At 39.0% G+C, this 19,889-nt stretch overlaps 1 protein-coding gene across 1 annotated transcript in view; it reads left to right on the forward strand.

Moving 5' to 3' along the window:
* Positions 1 to 19,889, forward strand: part of FNDC3B (fibronectin type III domain containing 3B) — a 209,866-nt gene that overhangs the window by 159,529 nt on the left and 30,448 nt on the right. The window contains exons 15-22 of the mRNA XM_074878513.1: positions 1,091 to 1,229; positions 1,792 to 1,863; positions 2,368 to 2,486; positions 3,313 to 3,418; positions 5,125 to 5,297; positions 7,491 to 7,604; positions 9,784 to 9,933; positions 13,743 to 14,023. Coding sequence (XP_074734614.1) covers positions 1,091 to 1,229; positions 1,792 to 1,863; positions 2,368 to 2,486; positions 3,313 to 3,418; positions 5,125 to 5,297; positions 7,491 to 7,604; positions 9,784 to 9,933; positions 13,743 to 14,023 — 1,154 coding nt within the window. The remainder of the gene's footprint in view (positions 1 to 1,090; positions 1,230 to 1,791; positions 1,864 to 2,367; positions 2,487 to 3,312; positions 3,419 to 5,124; positions 5,298 to 7,490; positions 7,605 to 9,783; positions 9,934 to 13,742; positions 14,024 to 19,889) is intronic.

Below are 19,889 nucleotides of genomic sequence, written 5' to 3' on the forward strand. Positions count from 1 at the left end.
GCTCGTGCAGTCTTTAGCTGTATACATAGGGGAAATGTATAAATGTTGCATTATGTTTGTAGCTCACAGATTCCCTAGAACTGTTACTGGGGTATTTGTCTAGCTCATGTATCTGGTGTTCATGGCAAGATGTCTTAAACTGGAGAATAATTAGAGAATAAGCAAAAGATGTTACACAGGAATTGATAGTGGCATTAGTGCCTTATTTAACATGAGCATATAGGCTAGAGAACCTCAATTACTTTTTTGGCCTTAAAAATTGCAAATTGTTTTCCTCAGGCACCTGTGATTAGGAGAGAAGTAGAACTGACTGCTCCTGAGAATAACAGAGCTTCCCAAGTGGAAGAGATCCTGCTAGCTTATGTGTCAATTAGCAATTGTAATACATGTTTTATTACTCACTTCCTTGGCAGCAGATCTCTGTCCCAGAGACTAGCACAAGTTAACATGGCTCTCGGCAGCCACAAAACATTGAACAATTTAGGGTTTCTTGTGCGATCCTGATCTGCTCAGTCTCCTGGCCAGGTCCTCGTGTCTTCTCTTGGCTTAGCAACCTTCTCCCTGAAGTCAGCAGAAGGTGTTCTTGAGTAGAGACGAAGGATTTGTCTGAGAAGGTTTTCTTTGTGTGCATCCTGCTCATTTCAGCAGCTGTTGGTTACATGTTTCTTGTTTGCGTGTTGTGCTACTCAAGGTTTTAACTGCGTGGTTACTGATACTCTGAATTAATCTTTTAAATAGCAGTTTGAAATACTTTCAAAACAAAAATAGCATAGTTATTGTCATCGTTTTCATCTTCTATGAGTAAATAACTGCAAGTTGGCACTTGACTTTTTTAAAAGGAAAAACAGTGGTGCTCTTATCTTAAACATGTCATGATCAATTGCTAGTGCAGGGAGCGGTAAAATCAATGTGGTGTGTAAAGAAACAGCGTGACAACCTAATATCTGTTATTAGAATCCCACACACTTTATTGGGATGTGACATACTTTCCAGTTTAATGATATTTGTGCAATTACTGAAAGAAGTCTCATGCAGAACTGTCAGAAAAGCAGTTACAGTAAACAATGGTTAACTTGTGGTTTTGTTTCAGCTGTTTGCTTCTAATGTGGAAGGAAAGAGTTCTCCCAGCGAAGTGTTGGTCTGTACAACAAGCCCAGACAGGCCCGGACCTCCAACCAGACCCATCATTAAGGGGCCAATAACATCTCATGGCTTTAGTGTAAAGTGGGGTAAGCTAGTTCAGTTGGTCATAGTAGAGCTTTTTTGGGTCATAATAAATACACATAAAAATTACATAAATACGTATTAGAACTAGATTTTCCATGCTGCTTCTCAGTCCAAAGTTGAGCATGTTTGGAGAGCTTGAGAAATTAATTTTTAGTATTTTAAAAGATGTGTAGAGGCTCTTATGTTTTCAGAATTAAAAATGTTGCTTGTTTTTATTGACTAACTTCCACTCAAGTGCATCTTCAGGCTTTTCACCTTCCATTTCATGTCCCATTGCAGCATCATTCCAGCTGCTTCCTTCATTAATGGGGCAAGCCTCCATGCTGCATCTCTTTCAATGCTTTTGCCATACATTTTGTTCGTAGCATTGTTATCCAGCTGCCTTATTCTGACTCATGCTGAAAAGTAATGTCTGCTACCCACTTCTGCTCTAAATTCCTTGGTGTAGTTAGTATGGGGGAGTTTGTGGAGGAGAAGCAGCAGAATCAGAAACAAGTTCTGTAATCTTTTTGCTATATTTCACTCCTAATCTTGATTTACTAACAACTTGCCTTATTTTTTTAGATCCTCCACAGGATAATGGTGGTTCGGAAATCCTAAAGTATCTATTAGAGATTTCTCAAGGAAGTCCAGAAGGTAAACTTGAAACAAGTTTTCTCCATTTCAATTCATTATGGCTACTATAAAGAAGTACTAAAACTTTGGACTATTAAATAATGCTGCAAATATGATTGAAACTGAGTTACATACTGGCAGCCTTAAAACTTGCAGGGTTTCTGGGGGAGTTTGGGTTGGGTTTTGAGGAGGTTTTGTTGTGTTTTAAAGTATGCTGCTCTTCTCTAAGACTGGTTGAATTTTAGGTTCCAGGCTGAACCTACTGTTTAATTTGATATTTTTAATATATTTTAGAAATATTTATATTTGTAAGTATATAACATGTTTGTATGTGTGTCTGTGTATATGTATGTCTTTAAGCAGGAATAATATGGTAATATTAACACTAATTACTTTCCTGGAATATATCACTTGTGGAAGACCACATCAAGGTTTTTTCTTTCTTCCTAGACACTAGTAAACTTCTTGCATTATACTTCTCTAAACTTGGATGTATATAACTTGGATATATATCTCCTTTTTTAGCAAATCAGTGGGAAGTGGCATATAGTGGATCGGCTACAGAATATACCTGTACTCACTTGAAACCAGGCACTTTGTATAAACTCCGGGCATGCTGTATTAGCACTGGCGGACACAGTCAGGTAAGTATTATTTAACAATAAGGACTATTGGGTTTGCATTTTTTCAGAGATTTATCTGCTATTTTTGGTGAAAGATTTCTGTTTTAAAGAGAAGTTGAATATTTTTCCTGTAGCACAGTAAAGCTATGCTGATTGCAGTTAATCTTATGTTGCAAGTTGCTGAATTTTAGAAGACTTCTATGTGTACCTGATGGGGATTTTTTCAGGCAAACTGCAATTTAGTGAGATTCGGTTTCCTGAAAACCAATCTGTAGGTGTTTATGCTAGAAATGACCGTCGTGTTTATCTGATCTGGCCACTTGCTTGAGACAGGCCACAGACTCATGTGCCTGAGCCTGCACTGACCAAAGCTGGTGAATGGAGATGCAGTAGGGGTAGTTTGTTATAACAATTAATTACCTTTCATGAGGCTGAACTCTTCTCTAAATGTTTGGGTTCCATTTTCGAGCCACTGATTCCTGTCATTCCCTTCTTTGATTTAAAATCATTTCAGTACCTACACTTCTATTCCTCCTACTTTGATTTTTATTTTTTTAATGATTGAGTACTTTAGGCCTTGATATTATTTTAGAAACGTGGAAAATCAAAGAACCCCACAACATTAGACATCAGAGTTTCCTGTGCTACAGTTTTGAGTATGCTAATGAAAGAACTCTATTAATTGCATTTGTAACATGCTTGATAGCATCTCCTATCCTTTATTGTTTATATAAATTTCTATTAACTGGTTGCAGAAAACAATTTCTTGTGCCACTTTCTAATAATACCTCACTTTGTAGGCAGTAATCATACCAGAGCGCTAACTTCAGCTCCTGTTCTCTTCCAGTGTTCTGAAAGTTTACCTGTCCGTACGCTGAGTGTTGCACCCGGTCACTGCCGGCCACCAAGAGTTTTGGGGAAGCCGAAGCACAAAGAAGTACAGCTACAATGGGGTAAGCCACTGGAGCACCTCGCTGATGAATAGCTTTGATCTTGATGGCTGCTTGCTGAACTTGCCTTAGCTTTCATTTCTGTTGCTAGGCTTTGTGAAAAGTTAGTGTATTCTGTTCACTGGGAAGTACGAAGCAAAGTCCAGTGAAATCTGTGCAGGTCAGAAGTGCAACTTCTCATTGACTGTTCTGGCTCTGTATTGGATTTCTGAACTTAGCTGTCTTCCAGCTGTCCTTTAGGCCTGGTACTGTGCTCCCATTTTTTTTTTTAGGACCTATTTCTATGTGAGGACTATAAAGTATCAGCTAGAATATGTATCCTTTTATTGCAAAACCACCATGTGATTCAAGGTCTTTTTTTTCCTTTACAATATTGACTTAGCAGAAATGTTTTGCTACTTCTAATATAGGACTTTTCTCAGAAATTTGAGTCAGAACACGTTGAGGATTTTGGGTGGTATTTAAACCTTGATGCACAGTTTAAGGCACACAATTCATTGGACACCTGTGATTTGGTGAAGAACTTGGACCATGGACATGACTCTAAACTGTCAAAAACCACACATTTTTCAGAATGCAAGGTACATGCTAGTATCCAATAATTTTTTTTTCTTTGCTATGATAATCTTGCAGAATCCAAGATTTTTTGTGGCATCATTCAATAAGCTAAATTCTAGAGCACTACCATTTCTAACTGACAAATATATCTCAACACCAGTATAAAAATTCACCTGTGCATCCAAGTTACCATGTTGTTTCCTGTAAGACTGTACCCCTTATGGTAGAGCACTGCTTTTCAGAAGCCCAGGCAGGTTGTTTCTGTGGTATTGGCTTGTAACATAACACGCAAATATTATCAAATATGTTATTTTCATGGCAAAAAAATGTGCCCACAACAAAACAGATACAAGCACAGAAAACATTATTTCCCAAAAAGCTGGTATTTCAGGTGAAGTGCAGGGTTTAGATCATTGTGCAGAGATTTAGAATCTCATAAATGTTAGCAGTGTGACTAATAAAGTTCAAGGATGGCAGTTCATACTTTTTTTGGGTGTTAATGAGGCTTTGTCAGAAATCCCATGTATAAGTAGTAGTTCAGGAGCATACATGACCCACCTTGGCCTGTGTCCAACCATAGCCAGCAGCCAAGACTGGGTCAGACAGCCATCATGTGCCTCCTAATTTCTCTCTGTCCCAGAAAGGGTGTATTCAGCACTAGTCCCATTCTTCGTGCAGCCTTCTATACCTTTTCTCCTGCCTCAACAGTTTTTTTGCACACAATACCACCTTTGATATTGGGGGAAAGAAGCAGAGTAGCTTTTTTTTCATCCTCAGAAGAGGATGGTAGCTACTGTGTTCTGCTTAAAAAGTAACTGGGCACCTCCTGGCATCAAACACAGCTTCCCAGGGTGACAGATCATTGCCCTGGGGGAGCTGCTGCTCTTGCATGTGATGATCTGACCTGGTGGATGTTTAGGGCAAAGAGTAGTCTTACTCATTTGCTTTAAAAATGTCAATCATGTACATAGATGAGATATTGCAAGTAAGGCATCTATCGAAGAGGAAAATCATTGTTGGTAGTGTGTGTGTACAGATATATGTATAGATATACACACACATATATATACTTCTGTAGTACATGAGGTAAAAAATTAATCTTCCTGGCATATGTCCTTACGTTATTCATGAATTATATGATTTCTTTCTAGATGTCCCTCCATCAGAAAGTGGCTGTCCTGTCTCGGAGTACAGTGTAGAAATGACAGAACCTGAAGAAGTTGTTTCTGAAGTATATCATGGGCCTGATTTGGAGTGCACCGTCAGCAACCTTCTTCCTGGAGCAACGTATCAGTTCAGAGTGAGAGCTCTGAATGATGGCGGGGTACGTGCAGCGTGCCAGAGCGTGCTTTGGCTTTGCCCTCGCTGGAGGTGGTACTGTGCCTGAGATGGGCGAGTCTGGAAAGTGATTCTGTTAGTGCTGGTGATCAGAAAGGTGAAGGGGAGCAGGCAAAAGAAAATAAAGTGATAAATGCTTTAAGGAACTTGTGCCTTAAAGTTTTGAGCCGGGTACTCTTAAAAGGAGATTTTGGGTACTAACATGATTTCACTGGCCAAAATCAGCTGCACCAAAATGTGCAAAAGCCCTGCTAACAGTCGTATCTGCTTACAAGGATCAATCTGTTTATTCCCCTTCCACTGCATTCCTTCTTTTTGCTTTAAATCTTAACTGTGTAAAAGACAATTACTGAAATTACACTCAAGTATTGAAGTATTTTGAGGAAAGCTTGCTTTCTTGATGATATTTTTTGTTTTAATTTGAAAAAAATACATGTTTTGTAGATTCGATGATTATTTTTTTTGTTATATGATTTCCTTGGAAGATGTACCTTCCCAAACACATCAGAAATTCTATCTGTTGTCCATGGAGATCTGTTGAAAAATCTTGTTGATTCAGTGAGGTTTGAGTTGGTTCTGCTTGCCTTTGTGAGAGCATCTTTCCAAGGGTTTTTTATAAAGGCAGTCCCAGCACCAGTACATGCATACTGATGTGTTTTTTCCCAGGAAATCTTGATGACAAACATAGCACAAAGGTTTAAAGTTATTCATTTACAGGACGAAGTTCTGTTAAGACTTAACTTAGGTATTAGAAAAATATGCAAGACTGTTAAACTGTTTTGTCTTTAAAATATCCACTATTTTATTTTTGTGAAAAATAAATTAAATACACATGGAGAAATTGGATTTGCTTGCTGGAATGAAAGCCATTGCCTACCTGGTAGCTTTCAATATATGATGCCTTGCCTTTTTTTTTTTGCCCCTCTTATTTTCTATTTGTCTTTTTATTTTTTTCTTTTTTTGGCAAAACAGTGTTTAAAGTTGCAAAGCATTTCTAGTCCCACCCTTTGTTAAATGAGGGGTCTGGTTTTGGTTTGGTTGGGGTTTTTTTTACCAGATGCAAAGTGAGGGAGGATGTTCTTTACCAGATGTAAACACCTTTCTTTCTCCCATTCAGTAAAGAAAACAGCAGAAGTCAATAAATGAGGTTTTTTTAAGTGCACATTCTTTGTAATTCAAACAAAGCAATCATTATTAGCCTTTCTGAATACCACAGATACTGACACATGTCTGTTGAGAGGTTTTCTGGGGTTCATAATTTCAGTGCTGTTCAGCCTTTGTAGTGGCTCCTTTTTTTCATACTTGCTAGTATTGCATTCCAAAATAAGTAAATATCAGTGCTTTTCCTCTAATTGCTTCCAGAGAAGTTCCTTTGTTCTGGAGAACAATTTCTACTTAGCTTGGGGATGTACTGAACAAACTTCATTATCCCACTCAAGATGCCTCAGGAAGGCTGTTTCAAACCACTGTTATCTCTCTCCTGTCCTCGCACTGCTGGCTGAAGCCAGTTTTCCAGACTCTTGAAAATAGTCTTTTCTTCTGCTAATATGCATTTAAATTATTCTCCTACCAAGGGCTCAAAAGTTGTCTGAGCAGTTGCTCACAGGCAGCTAAGCCATACGCAGCGTGTGTACAGCATGCCCCTGCACGTTGAACCCAGACTGGGGGTCCTTCACATGCAGTCCTTTTATAATTAACGTGTGACAGACATTTTATATAAAAGAAGCTGGATTTGGACTCCAGTATGTGCTTTACTGTTGTCGTGTTCCTTATAACTGCGAGAAGCCAGTTATGCCAGGCTATGGCACAGACATGCGAACGCATTAAGGTAAGGTAGAGGGACACAAACTGTTCCTCAGTTACTCCATTGCTGAGCACACATCCTCACTTTTGGGTAAACTGGAGGTGGCTTACTCTTTCATGGGCACTCACCACCGCACAGGAGGGTGCATGTGCTGTCTGCTCGTACCTGAGCTTACCTCATGTTTTAACTTTGCAATAATTTACCTGGTCTCATACTGAACTCTGGTATTTGGTGCTGAGTGTGGGAAGCTCGATCTATCTTTGAGAAAGTTTATTGCATTGAAAAAGCTTATGTGCTGTTCTTGGAAAGCCTTTGAGGAATACGAGATGGGTGTGTGCTTACATATTAATGTACAGACACCTTGTTCCCCTCTAGTACGGGCCGTATTCGGAAGCTACAGAAGTCACCACAGCAGCAGGACCGCCTGGGCAGTGCAGAGCACCTTCCCTCTCCTTTCTGTCCGACACATGTGTACTTGTAAGCTGGGAGGTAAGTCAGGTGCCCTGATTGTTTAATTTCCATCTTGCTTATTCAAACTAATATGGTCACGACAAAACTTGAAAGCTAGCCTGAAAAAAACCCAACTTTTCAAAACTTGAAAGCTATTCACTGGTTTGAAACTTCTTTTTTGTGCAAGAAAACCATATGCAGAAACTCTTCTATTGTAGAAAATCATCTTCTCTACTTTTCCCTTTAAAAAAATTGCATAAAGTTGATCATGAGTCATCCAGACCAGGATTCAGACATGAGACCTCCTACGCTGGCGTCGGATGATAGAGCACTGGTCGGGTAGAAGTGCTCTCTGCAGGCTTTTAGCATGTCAGCGTGTCCTGGGGTGGAATTGTGAAGGCAAATATTTGATTTTGGCTGAAGCTGGAGTCTCTGATATGAAATTAACTCTACACAAATGCTTACGATGTAGTTTTTTTTTCCTCAAAAATTGTTTTTCTCTTCCCCAAATATTTACTTTTATTTTAGTTTGTGTGTGTTCCTTCTCCATTCTCCAGGATCTTAAACATTGGACTCTTAAAATAAGTCTTTACTACAATGCTGAGGGGTTGCTTGGTGTCATTAAAAAAAAAAAGTTATGTAATTAAGGCAGAAAGGAAAGGATGTTGTCATAAATAACATTGTGATACGGAGCAGTGGGGCTGTAGTTCTGCCATGGACTTCCTTTGAAAACCTAGCAGCCTTTCCAGCCCTGTGTCTGTTGGGTCCCTCTACAGAAGGATGCCTCTGTTGAGAAAGAAGTTATTAATGTTCCCAAGATGCTCAAATAAATTGATTGTGCTAACAACATAGCTAGATACAAATGTAATCTGAGTTTAAATTTATAAAGAAACAGGTGTGTTTGGTGCAGTTTGGGGGTATTTGTTAATATTTTTTGCAATTGATTGATGCTAAGCTAGAAGTTGCACTAAACTCTTAAATGTTACCCTTTAAATGAGTGTACGGACAAGCATTTGCTCTCTCAAACCATGAGCCAATGCAGCACTGTTTCTGGTGGACTCTATTTGTATGCAGGATATATTTGTTTATTCTAGCTAAAAATGAAGCTGTGGAAGGAGTAATGTGGTTTGCAATGGTTATGTTTACTTAATAAGTCTATCATTTTTTGTCTGATATGAATATGAAGGGAAAACAGTGGAGGACTGTGGAGGTTTTTTTTTTGTCTGGTTAGAGAGCACACTGTGTGGTTCCTACTATGCCTTTTTTACACGCTGTTTTAAAACACTGGCTTAGCAATTCTGAATGCTCCTACTAAAATAGCTGGAAGCTCAGAGACAGAGCTAGAGAAGCCCTGTGGTGGTCATTGTGGCATGCAGCGATGCTCTGGATCCTTTTACTGGAAATTATACCTTGTGTGTTGTAATCAAAAAGTCTTTGTTGTATCCTAGACCACACTTCTGCATGTGCAGCAGTGATGCCCCGAGCTGCTTCAGTCCACATAGTACAACTCTAGGTAGTTCTGGTAACAAAACAAAATACTTTGTTTTGGGAACTGTGACATTATGCCTGCACTAGCTCATGTCCAGCAAATTCAGGTATTTATTCCGTGTTCCCCTAAACTTCGGGATGATAAAGGGATTGTTGAGGACACATGGATCCCATAAGAGTCTGTTTGTGGACGTTAACGTACCCAGGTCCTCACTCCCATGTCCCATACTGGGACCATTACCTTGATGGGTGACTTTCGCTGAAAACCTCAGACAAGCTCCTCGCTTGTTGCAGTGGTTGTTCTTTCAGTAACATGAGTAACTATGTCAGGCTTGAAGGCTGGCTCTTCCAGAGCTGTGTTTTGATCACTCTACTAGACTACACTAGATTGATGCTTTCTTCTGTTCTGCACGGGTGTGCTTCTGCCAAGGCAGCGGAGAGACAATTTATTCCTGAGTGTCCTGATGAAAAGCAAAGTTGCTGCATATACTTTTTCATTACTCTGAATTTCTATCAGGTAATTTTTGTGCAGAATTGGCCTGTTTTAGTAACCTATTAGGGAACACTAATTCAGCGCATTTCCATTTGCAGCAGTAATGGTGTATTAATTTAAAAATAAGGGTGGTTTGTGGGTTTTTTCCCCCATTATTCCTTTATTCTTTACCCAGTGAAACACAGAGATCTGAAGTGCGCATTTCTGAATTGAACCACATAAATATTTGTGTTGCAGAGTCCTGAATGTTCTGGTGCTGACATCTCTGAATACAGATTAGAGTGGGGAGAAGATGAGGAATCTCTACAACTTGCATATAATGGCACAGATACTTGTTTTGAAATAAGTGAATTGTCAGCGGCAGCGCATTACTGCTGTAGGCTACAGGTATGGAAGTTATGACTTTGCATGCACTGCAATCCAAAATGTAAAGAAAGTTTCATTCCACTGTGTTTTTATTTTTATCATTAGCCACTATGAAGTTACGTGCTCTGTAAGTCAGAAGGAATGTACGTTTATTTTAAATAATGCAGACTGTTGCCATATAACTGAATGGTTTAGATTCTGCATAATTCAAAGTGATAAACAAGGGAGCTGGTATAACTTCTAGCTCTGAAAAATTGCTCTCATGTATTGTGTGGTTTATTTTCCGTGAATAATGCTTTTAACAGCCACTTTGCCCTCTGATATTGAAACAAAATGATGATGTGTTAGACAATTTCCAAAAAAATTAATTTTTTCTTGGTAATGAGATGTAAATAACATCTACCTCCCAAATGGATGTTGAAGATTCCCCTAGCTTAAATAATAAACTCCAGCATCTGTTTCATTTGTCAAGTAAAGCAAGCCAGCTGAGTAGATTCCTATGTATATAGGAAATGGTAGCTGCCAGAAAGTGAGTCCTCATCTTTATCATTTTGTCTCTTATATTTGTAAGGTTGGATCTCATATAGAGTCTCTGTATGATTTCTTTTTCTTTGATTTCTTTCTCTCCTATTATTTTCAGTAAAAAGTAACAGTTAAAATATATTTCTTATATATATATGAAAATAAAAATACAGCACTCTTTCTCCTTTATGGCCACTGAAAAGTAAATGGAAGGTTGGGTAGGAGTGAAGTAAAAATATTTTTGCCCACCATACTCTTCTGCAAAATTTATTTGTATGTGAAGACTGAATACCACCAGTAAATCTAGCAAAAGTTCATGTACCCACCCAGCTGGCAATGTGTGGACCACCCAGGGTCATTCCTTTGATCAAGGACAGCATGCCTCTGTTGAGTGTTTCCTTCTTTTTTTTTTTTTTTAAACAGGACATTGAATTTTTTTTAACTTTTTTTTTTTTTAACAAAGTAGCTTTCGAGCAGCTGGCCAGCAGCCAAGGAGCTAGGGCCCCACATCTCTGAGTACACTCAACTGTATTTTCTGACTTGGTCGTAGCTGGCCAAATACCTTGTACTGGCACTATTGGTGAAGGCGAATTGAAAGAGCATGTGTGAGTGGCTTAGAAGTGTTAGCCAGAAAGTGCCTCTTGTTTGCACAGGAGGGAAAGCATTCGGCATCGGCTGGGCAGGGAGGAGACCGTGAGACCACTGCTGCGGTGAGCGGCAGGCAGCTCAAGGAGGTTTTAATGTTAAAAATGGAAACAGCCAGCTGTATAGCATCTTTGATTTTGAGTGGGCATTTATTTTAAACTACCTGACAGAAAAATGTTACAATCTACTCAGTTTTTAACACAGCCAATATAATTTAAATCATAGGCAGAAGTTAAATGAAATGCACAACAGCACTAAAACACTTCATTGAATCTATCAGTGACCCATGCATTACTTTCTAGAGGGCTTCATCCTCTAGATCTGGTCTGTGTATTGTATGGAGAAGAATTTGTGATAAGAAACACTGGAACATTTAAACAACTACAAAGGAAAAAAGAACAAAGCATGTATAGCAGACAAAAAAGGAAGGTTAAATAGTTTCAGAAACTTTAGTGGTTTTTTTAAATAAAAAGGAGAGAATAATAGGCTGGTTTTCTTACCTGTTAGCAGCTTTAACAGAAAAATTGTTCTTTTGCTTTTTAAAAATAAAAGATTCCTCAAACCACGTTTACTCTGCTTTCTAATAAAAACACAGTTTTGCTATCTCAATCTACAGTAACTCAATAAAAAGAGAGAATTGAGGAATCAGGCATATATAACTGCAGGGCAGAAAATTTGTCTTTATTGTTGCTCAACGTTTTTCCTGTAATGAATATTCCTGAAAACAATTGTGGCTTCTGCAAAGGGAAATATTGTGTCATTGGTGGTGGAGGCAGGGAGGCTTAAGTATTGAGGAAGCAAAGAAGAATGAAATTCCCATCAGTTTTGATGATGAGATTGTCCAGTAAAGCAGTTAAAAGCACCACTGAAAATAAGTGGCTTGGAGCAAGATACAGATTGCCAAACACTAGTTTAGAGGCAATACAAATAATATCATTGGCAGACCACGAAACAAGGCTCACTTTTAACAGCTCTAGGAGCGCTTCACTAAATAGAAGATGTCCCTGGAGCAGGATTTGTTTTGAAGGGCTTTTTAAAGGCTGACAAATCTAACTTTATTATCTCTTTCTTCAATTGAACAAAATGCCTCCTGGAAAAACAGAACACGGCTTTGTGTTTGTATTATGCATAGCAGAAATAAGTTATTCACTACAGTTAAGCATAGATAAGAAATCAAACAGATGTTTGACGTGTCCTTTCCTTGCCATCATAGTCCTACTGGCAACATTGTAAATCCAGTTTTTCTAGTTAATTGTAATCTGGTGGGAGATTCTGGGCTCACTTTTCGAAATGCAGAGGAAATATATATGGTGGATGATGCTAGGCAATGTCAAAACCTACTTTTGAAGGTGTGAACCTCCTGTAACTCAGCCTGTAGATAATATACTATGGTAAGCTCTCCATGTACCTTGTGGGCTAGCAGCGTGCTGGGCTGTTCAGGAGGAACCCAGCTAGCACATCAAGGGAAGGGGGCGTTGCCCGTTACATGCCATTCATGAGGACTTCCAGGCAGAGGTTGAAATAGAGATGTTCAGATGAGATATAAAGGAAACAGTTATCGCTGTGCAGGCAATTAAGGCTTGTGCCAGTGGTCCAGAGGGGCTGTGCTCCATCCTCGGCATTTTTCAAGACCCAACTGGACAAAAGCCTGAGCAACCTGCTCTGTATTCAGTTTTGATCCTGATGGGAGTAGCAGGTTGGTCTAGATGTGTCCTAAGGTTCCTTCCAGCCTGCCTAGTTCTGTGGTTGTGTGCACAGGAGCTTATAATAATCCTGAGGAGGTAATATTAGTCATTTCCTAGGCCATTCCAGTGCAACATATACATCATTTGCCACTGACTGAGCATCAACTGATAAAAAACAGGTCTGTACAATTTGTGCAGTGTTGAGCTTGCAAAGACAACAGCCTCTGTAATTAATGAGCAGAAGTGGGCCAGAGTTTGAAACTTGGTTTCTAGTGGGATCCTGGATCTATGAGTCAAGATGAGAAGCTTGATAATTGGTTGCTCTACTCCCTTGTGGAAAATATTGAGCTATGTGCTTTGGTGGTGGTTTGCTAGTGATTTGTGACTTCTGGGGAAATCTGAGTCATAGACTTAACGCCATGCTGAGTTCCTATATTCTAATTTCAGAAACTTTTTAGCATGAAATTACCTATTCCTTCTCTGAGGTAGGAACCAGTGTAGCTCTCAGCAAGCCAAATGCCCCTTATGTCTAGGGGTATTCTGCTTGCATAAAGCTTCTGATGTTGCACTCTGCAGCGTACTGAGGATTTTATAGGGGGCAGCTCAACGATTTCAGGTAGCCAATTTGCTGAACAATGTGGCGTCACTCATCACTGACAGCATAACTGTGACATTTTCCTTTACTAAACAAAGTTTGCTGCTGATAAAAAGGTTACTGTTAAGTTTGATTAAATAGCTATTAGGGAAGAAGAGAAATATTCTCCAATTTATCTGAGATACTCCTGAGTAACAAAGGAAGATATTAATTGCTCTAGTGTAGGTAGAGGATATGAGTCATGCTTTAGAGAATGAGCCAGCGGTACATATCCTCTGAAGAATCCATGCAACTCTTCCAGGCTGCACAGTTCATTATTATGAACTCGATAGACATGTGAAAGAGAGCATTCACCCTGTAAAAATATTTATTTTAATGCACAGGCTATTAACCAGGCAGGAGCTGGACCCTACAGCGACCTGGTAACCTGCAGAATCCCCGCGTCTGTGCCTGATGCAGTCTCCACCCTCTCCGTGCTGGAGGATGAGCTCGTGGATGCCCATCAGCTCTCGCCCTCTGTGTGCCTTGTACTGAACTGGGAAGAACCATGCAATAACGGAGCTGAGATTACATCATACAACATTGACCTGGGTGACATCAGCATTCCAGTAGGAAATGTCACAAGTTACGTTATCGATGATTTGCTTCCAGAAACCTCATATCGGTGAGTACTACTTTTTTGATGTGGTACAGAGCACTCAGCTTAATTTTACATGGGAAATGCTTATGGCATGTAGACTTGAGTAAAAAAAACAACAAAAAACAAAACCCAACAAAAAAAACCCCACAAAAAACCCACAACACCACAAACAACTAACCTAGGGAGCATAGAAATCTGAAATAACTCCTTTATGGAATGAATTGCAGTAGTTCATGTTCAAATACTGCTTTCTCTCCCCCCGCCTTTTTCTTCTTTTTCCTCTCCTTGCATTATCTCTGATCTCTCCTTTTTAATTTGCTCTGCTAAGGTAGGGTTACGCTGGTAGGTAAGTAAATTTAAAACATGGGAAATAACTAAAATTACCATGCGACATCTCATTTTTTCTGATGCTTAGCAGTACTGTTCCAGGGGGTTATATTATTAACTGTATTGATCCCTGCGAGGGGGTAGCAATTTGCACGCAATGAACTTTTATTTGTATAGCTACAGCTATTTTTTGTTTCTAGCATATGGAGATTAATTAAAAGATAATCTGAGTTTAAAAGCAATTTCTTTATATTGCTTCAGAGACTAAATGTCTAAGTGACACTGCCAAAATTTTATTATTATTTAATGTTCAGGCTTATCTGTTTTTTCCCTAATTGCTAATTAAAAAAAAAATATGGTTCCATGCAGACAATGAACAGCAATACAGCAGAAGATGTGACAAAAGAAATTCTATTTTAAGTACTCTTCTAATAAAAACTGAAATCTGATTGCACAGTTGTAAAATTAGACATGGCACAGACTGTCTGTAAGGTGGTCTTTTTTTCTTTGTATTCAAGGTCACAATCCTACAGGTCTTGTAGAGTTTAAATGAAAGTTTGTTTATCCCATTTTATCATGTACCCAAAAAAGATAATTTCTTGTAGCAAATATACAAATATATGTACTGCACAAGGGTTTGAGCCAGTTCGGGTTGCTGTTGTCTGTTGCTGCTTCTGACCACCCTCCATCTCCATGTTCTCCCGCATTTCTCACTCTCTGCCTTGTGTCAGTGTTGCTGCTTATGTGATCTTACTCTAAACCAGACCAGGAAACCCAACTGTAATGGAAGGCTAATCAAAAACCTGATTAATAATTTGAAGAGTTTGTTTGACTGGCTACCCAGCTGTAGAACTGCATCATCTTTGTACAGTCCCATTCTCCTTGGTTTCTCTTCATATGCTCAATCAAGAGTCAAAATATCTTTGAGCAACACAGTCAAGACAGCCAGAATGGGCCATCGAAATTCTTCACTGAAGTCTTCCTTCTTCAGTCTCTTTTTTAGCTGGTTCTTCGTTGCCTACAGTTTCCTTTAGGGAAATGTCCTTGTCTTCAAAGCCTGGAAATTGAGATACGGAATGAAAGGGTGGGCAGGACATTATTCTTTATAATCATGCTGCAGCCTTGTCTGTGAAGCTCTTACTCCTGCTGCCATGAAGAGTGTTGTTACACTGAGATCATACTGGATTTTTTTTTTCATTCTTACTTTGTTGCTTTGTAAAAAGCACCATATTAAATCATGTATTTTTTAGTCAGGGATTCTGCTTGTCTCTAATCCAAATGAAAAGGCTAAAGCACAAGCACTAACTGTAACTGTTCTAAATGTTGTTGTAAGACTAAGTTCCTACCCAAAAAAAAAAAAAAGTGAAGAGCACAAACCAGTGGATGACTAATCAAAAGTAATAATATATGAAAGCTCTTTTCTTTAACAAAACAAGAGAAAGAAACCCCCAAATCTTGCATCTCATGCCTGTCAGGAAAGACAAGTGACTGCAGTCGAATTGCAAAAGTACCTCATCTATAGTTTGAAGTATTTTTCTGCTAATAAAAATAGACATGTCAAAGTGTTTTTGCTATCGATCGTTAAGTCTTTCATTGATATTTTTTCTTCAGGCCTATCTTGACACCTGTCTTTCATCATGGAACGTCTGGTCCCTGATAAATGTATCCATAAGAAACATGTTTATCAAGCTGTATGCTAAAAAGTGGTGGGGTTTTGCCCTCCCTGTTCTCATCAGTAGAGTGTTTCAGAACATCACTGATCTCATTCTCTAAATTTGTTCACCAGTGTTTTTTCTTTTCATGTCAACATTGTTTAACTCAACTAGCTCTTCTCTCTCTCTTGTTTATTCCCTGCTGTGTTTAAAAGCAGTGAATGTGTTTTCTTCCAGGCCTTGTTTTTCCTAGACTAAACAAGCCAAACACTACTGGGTTTGAGACTCTGAACTCTCTTGCCAAAGCTTTAGCAGACTTTGAAGTAAATCAGCAAAGAGCTTATATGTTTTAGTTGCATTGGAATTTCACTGTCAGTGTTTTTGTTTGTGGGAACCCAAAATTGAGAGCAAATCTTGGCAGTTATGAATCTATCAAGTTCAAAATTGGAAAGGAACGTTGTTTTGCATAGCGGTGTGATTCTAACAGCATGTCTATGTGTGTCCACTCCGTTGGACTTGTTAGCTTAGGTCTGTCATTGCTCTGCAGCTTCCAGCTTCTGTATGGGAATGGCGGTACATGAGCAACTCAAGTACACGCTGAGCAAACTCCAGGCTCTTTGCGGAGGTCGGCTCAAAGCTGAAAAGTGTGATGGTTTCTGTGTCTTAGTAGCAAACCCCGCCAGCATGCCACAAGAAGGATTTGCATCCCAGAATACATTCAGGGCAGGAGGAACTGGGGCGTGCCTCTGCTGTGCTGCTAATGGCCAGAGTAGGGCTGATTTCAAGAGGACTTCTCCAGTGTCAGACACAGACCAGCACTCCTGTTGTAAAAAGCAGATGCTTTGCGAAAGCACTATGTAAACATCATTGCTGGTGAGCAGCTGCAGAAATATCTCAGAGTTCTGCAGTCTTTCCATTTTATTGACATAGCCATGAAACTCTGGAAGCTCTGACTATAAGGTAATAATACTTGGACTGGTTTTCTGTGAACTGATGTAACTAGAAGTGATTTAATAAATATTCCACAATAAATAAGTATTCAACAGTAATAGATATTAGTTTTCTGTTACACTCTGTTCCCAAGCTTCACTCAACACTTTCCGTAGTTAATTGTGCTGTGCTGTTGAGATACTTCACTGCAGAACACCTTCTGATTTTTAAGACTGCTTGTTTTCTTCTGAAGTTACATAGTTTACAGAAAGATACAGGGCCTTATTAAATTTTAATAGCAACGCAATTTTAATTTGATTTAAGAATAAAAATTCTAGACATATTAAATTTCTGAACTGTATTGAGGAAAAGATTTTCCAAGATGGAAAAAAGGATGCACGTGGATGCTCAAGTTAGCAATGCTGAAGTGGCTTATAAAACCGAATTTATGCTTCAGAGTGTAAAACAAAGTCTTGTTCCAGCCCCAGAAGAGTGCAGTCTAATTGGGGACCTGTGGGGCTGGCTTGTCCCGGGGGATGTGTATGGCAGTGGTGATGATGATGGTGGAGCATGCTGCTTCTCCTCCTCCCTTTCAAAGCCCGTGGCATTTTAACTCCTACAGGTTTCCACAGGCTTGTGTATTGCAACTAGTGGTATTCCACTTATGAGAACTAGCGAATCAAACTCTTCTCATGTCAGACTCTTAAGATTAATTCAAAAGTTAATTTTTCAGTTTGTTGGAGTACTACACAAATGATTTTGTGACCAATCTGAAAATAGCATCCTGTTTAGTGTGTTTATTTTCCTGGGTCAAGAATCTTATAAGATTGAATGGTCTGTTAAAGATCTTTTGATGGTTTCTAAATTTGCCTAGTCTGATCTATTTTTTTCCTAAATGTTTAAAAGATGCAGTGGGAAAATGTTAGAATGAATACAAATACTGGTCTAGGGTCTGCAGAAGTAGGTACTATCCCTAAATATAGTCTCTACATTCTCAAAAAACTTACTTTCAAATTGTGATTGTCAGATTTTGAAACCACCTTTCCAAGATGGTGTTTGGGGTATATTAACTTAGAAACCATTAGTGAAAAAGTTGAAAGGAATTCAGGAAGTGATTTTATTGCAAATATTTCTACATATCTATATGCTACTTTTCCACAAAAAAAAAAAAAAAAAAAATTACTTTTCCCAGTATCAGTTCTGCAGACAGCAATTGGTTTCCACTGAATTGTGGAAGTTACCTTACCTGCTATGGCTGTGTTGCTGAGCTGGAGGAGCTCAGGGTGTCATAGGCTGTGGCAGGGTCATGAGAAAGCACCTGAGCTGGAGCAAAGATGCTCCCACCACTGTGTGCTCTTCCTCCTCTTCCAGATGATCCTCCTTTCTCCCCTTTCTTTTTCCCTTCTTCCTTGTTCCCTTCCCTATGGACTTTTCCAAGGCCTAATATCCGTTGAGGAGATGCTGCTGTGGTTCAGAGGGAGGTGAGAGCTGGGTCTGGGTTACACTGCCATGTGCACAGAAAACCAAAACTAATTGTTTATGTGTGTCTGAGAAAGCTCAGGACTTGGGAGTGAGAGTGGCAGTTTACAAAGAGTTTTATGGTGGTGTAATCAGCAGAAAAAGAGTAGCCACATCCAGCCATGTTAGAGTCAAATAGATGAATTCTTGCTTTCCCAGCATCATCCTTCATCTGGAAAGATGCCTGTCTCTATATTAAGGCTTAAGAGTTTCCATCAGTCTTACTGTGCTCCAAAGTCAGAAGTGGTGGTAGGGGCTGTGCATATTTGTGGCTGTTGGAGGTGGGAGCAAGAACACCATGCAGCACATGAAAGCAACAATAGAGGGAAGAGGAAGAAACACAATTTTACCTTGTGCAAACGCCTGGCAAAGGGAAGACAAGTAAATGCAGATATGTGTTCACACAATATCTAAAAAGCACATCTACCAGCTTCTGCTTAAGAAATGTGATGTGATATTTGAGAGAGATTAATTTCAATCAGTGCTTGTTTTCCAGCGTGGTGGCTGCTCTTTGGAAATGAGTTAAAGTTACGATGCTTGAGGACAGGAGAGGCTTTGTTGTTTCTGGGACTTTGGATAATACAAAATAAAAGAAAATAAAAAAGGCTATGTGCTCTAGACTGTGTGGCTGTAATCAATCTACAAAACAGTAGTAGCATTTTGTAATGTAGCTGTTACTGTTTATGTGCATATGCTAATGAATAACTTGCCAGAATCCAGTGAAAACTCAGGAAGTTTTCACTTTTTTTTTTTTACTGGAAAGCCTATTAAATATTTATGTAATGACTTTTTGAATCTGAAGCAAAGCAATAACATAATATGAAATAAAATCAATGCCTATATTAATTACACATCGTAAGATACTTGAGAAGCCTTTTGTTCTTTTTATGTCAAATGCTTGTAGGCAGCAGTTGCAGAGGAGGTTCCCACTGGAACTTTCTTTCATCCTACCATCCACCATTTTGGAAGACGACGATGAAATCACCTTTGTATAGTGTTGTAAGGTGGCCAGGATGCATTTCCTGAAACTAAAAGGAAGGTTAAAAGGAAAATGCAGCTCCACGCCAAGCAATACTTCACCCTTGTTAATGGCTAGCTCAATAAGCAAAGGTTTAACCACATATTTACACATGACTTTGTAAACATGGTGCATTATTACAGTGTACAATTACTTTAGCTGCCTAATCAGTAGATAAAGCTCTATTATTTTGCAATATGTTTATTAATCATTTAACCCTTTTTATTGAAACTGCAGAAAATACGCTTTTGAGGAGTTTTTTTAATAGGGAATATTGTTCTCTGGAGGATTTTTCCCCATCCCTTTAACTCTACCTAATCTTTTTCTAATGGTAGAACTGAAAACTTGCTGTTCAAACCAAAGTAATTTTTCCATGTTGTTTATATGAATTCACATCGCTTTATGTACTTCACTCAAAATAAGTAGCTATGCCAACCAAAGACAG

This window comes from Strix uralensis, chromosome 9 (genome assembly GCF_047716275.1).
Source record: "Strix uralensis isolate ZFMK-TIS-50842 chromosome 9, bStrUra1, whole genome shotgun sequence".
Classification (NCBI taxonomy): domain Eukaryota; kingdom Metazoa; phylum Chordata; class Aves; order Strigiformes; family Strigidae; genus Strix; species Strix uralensis.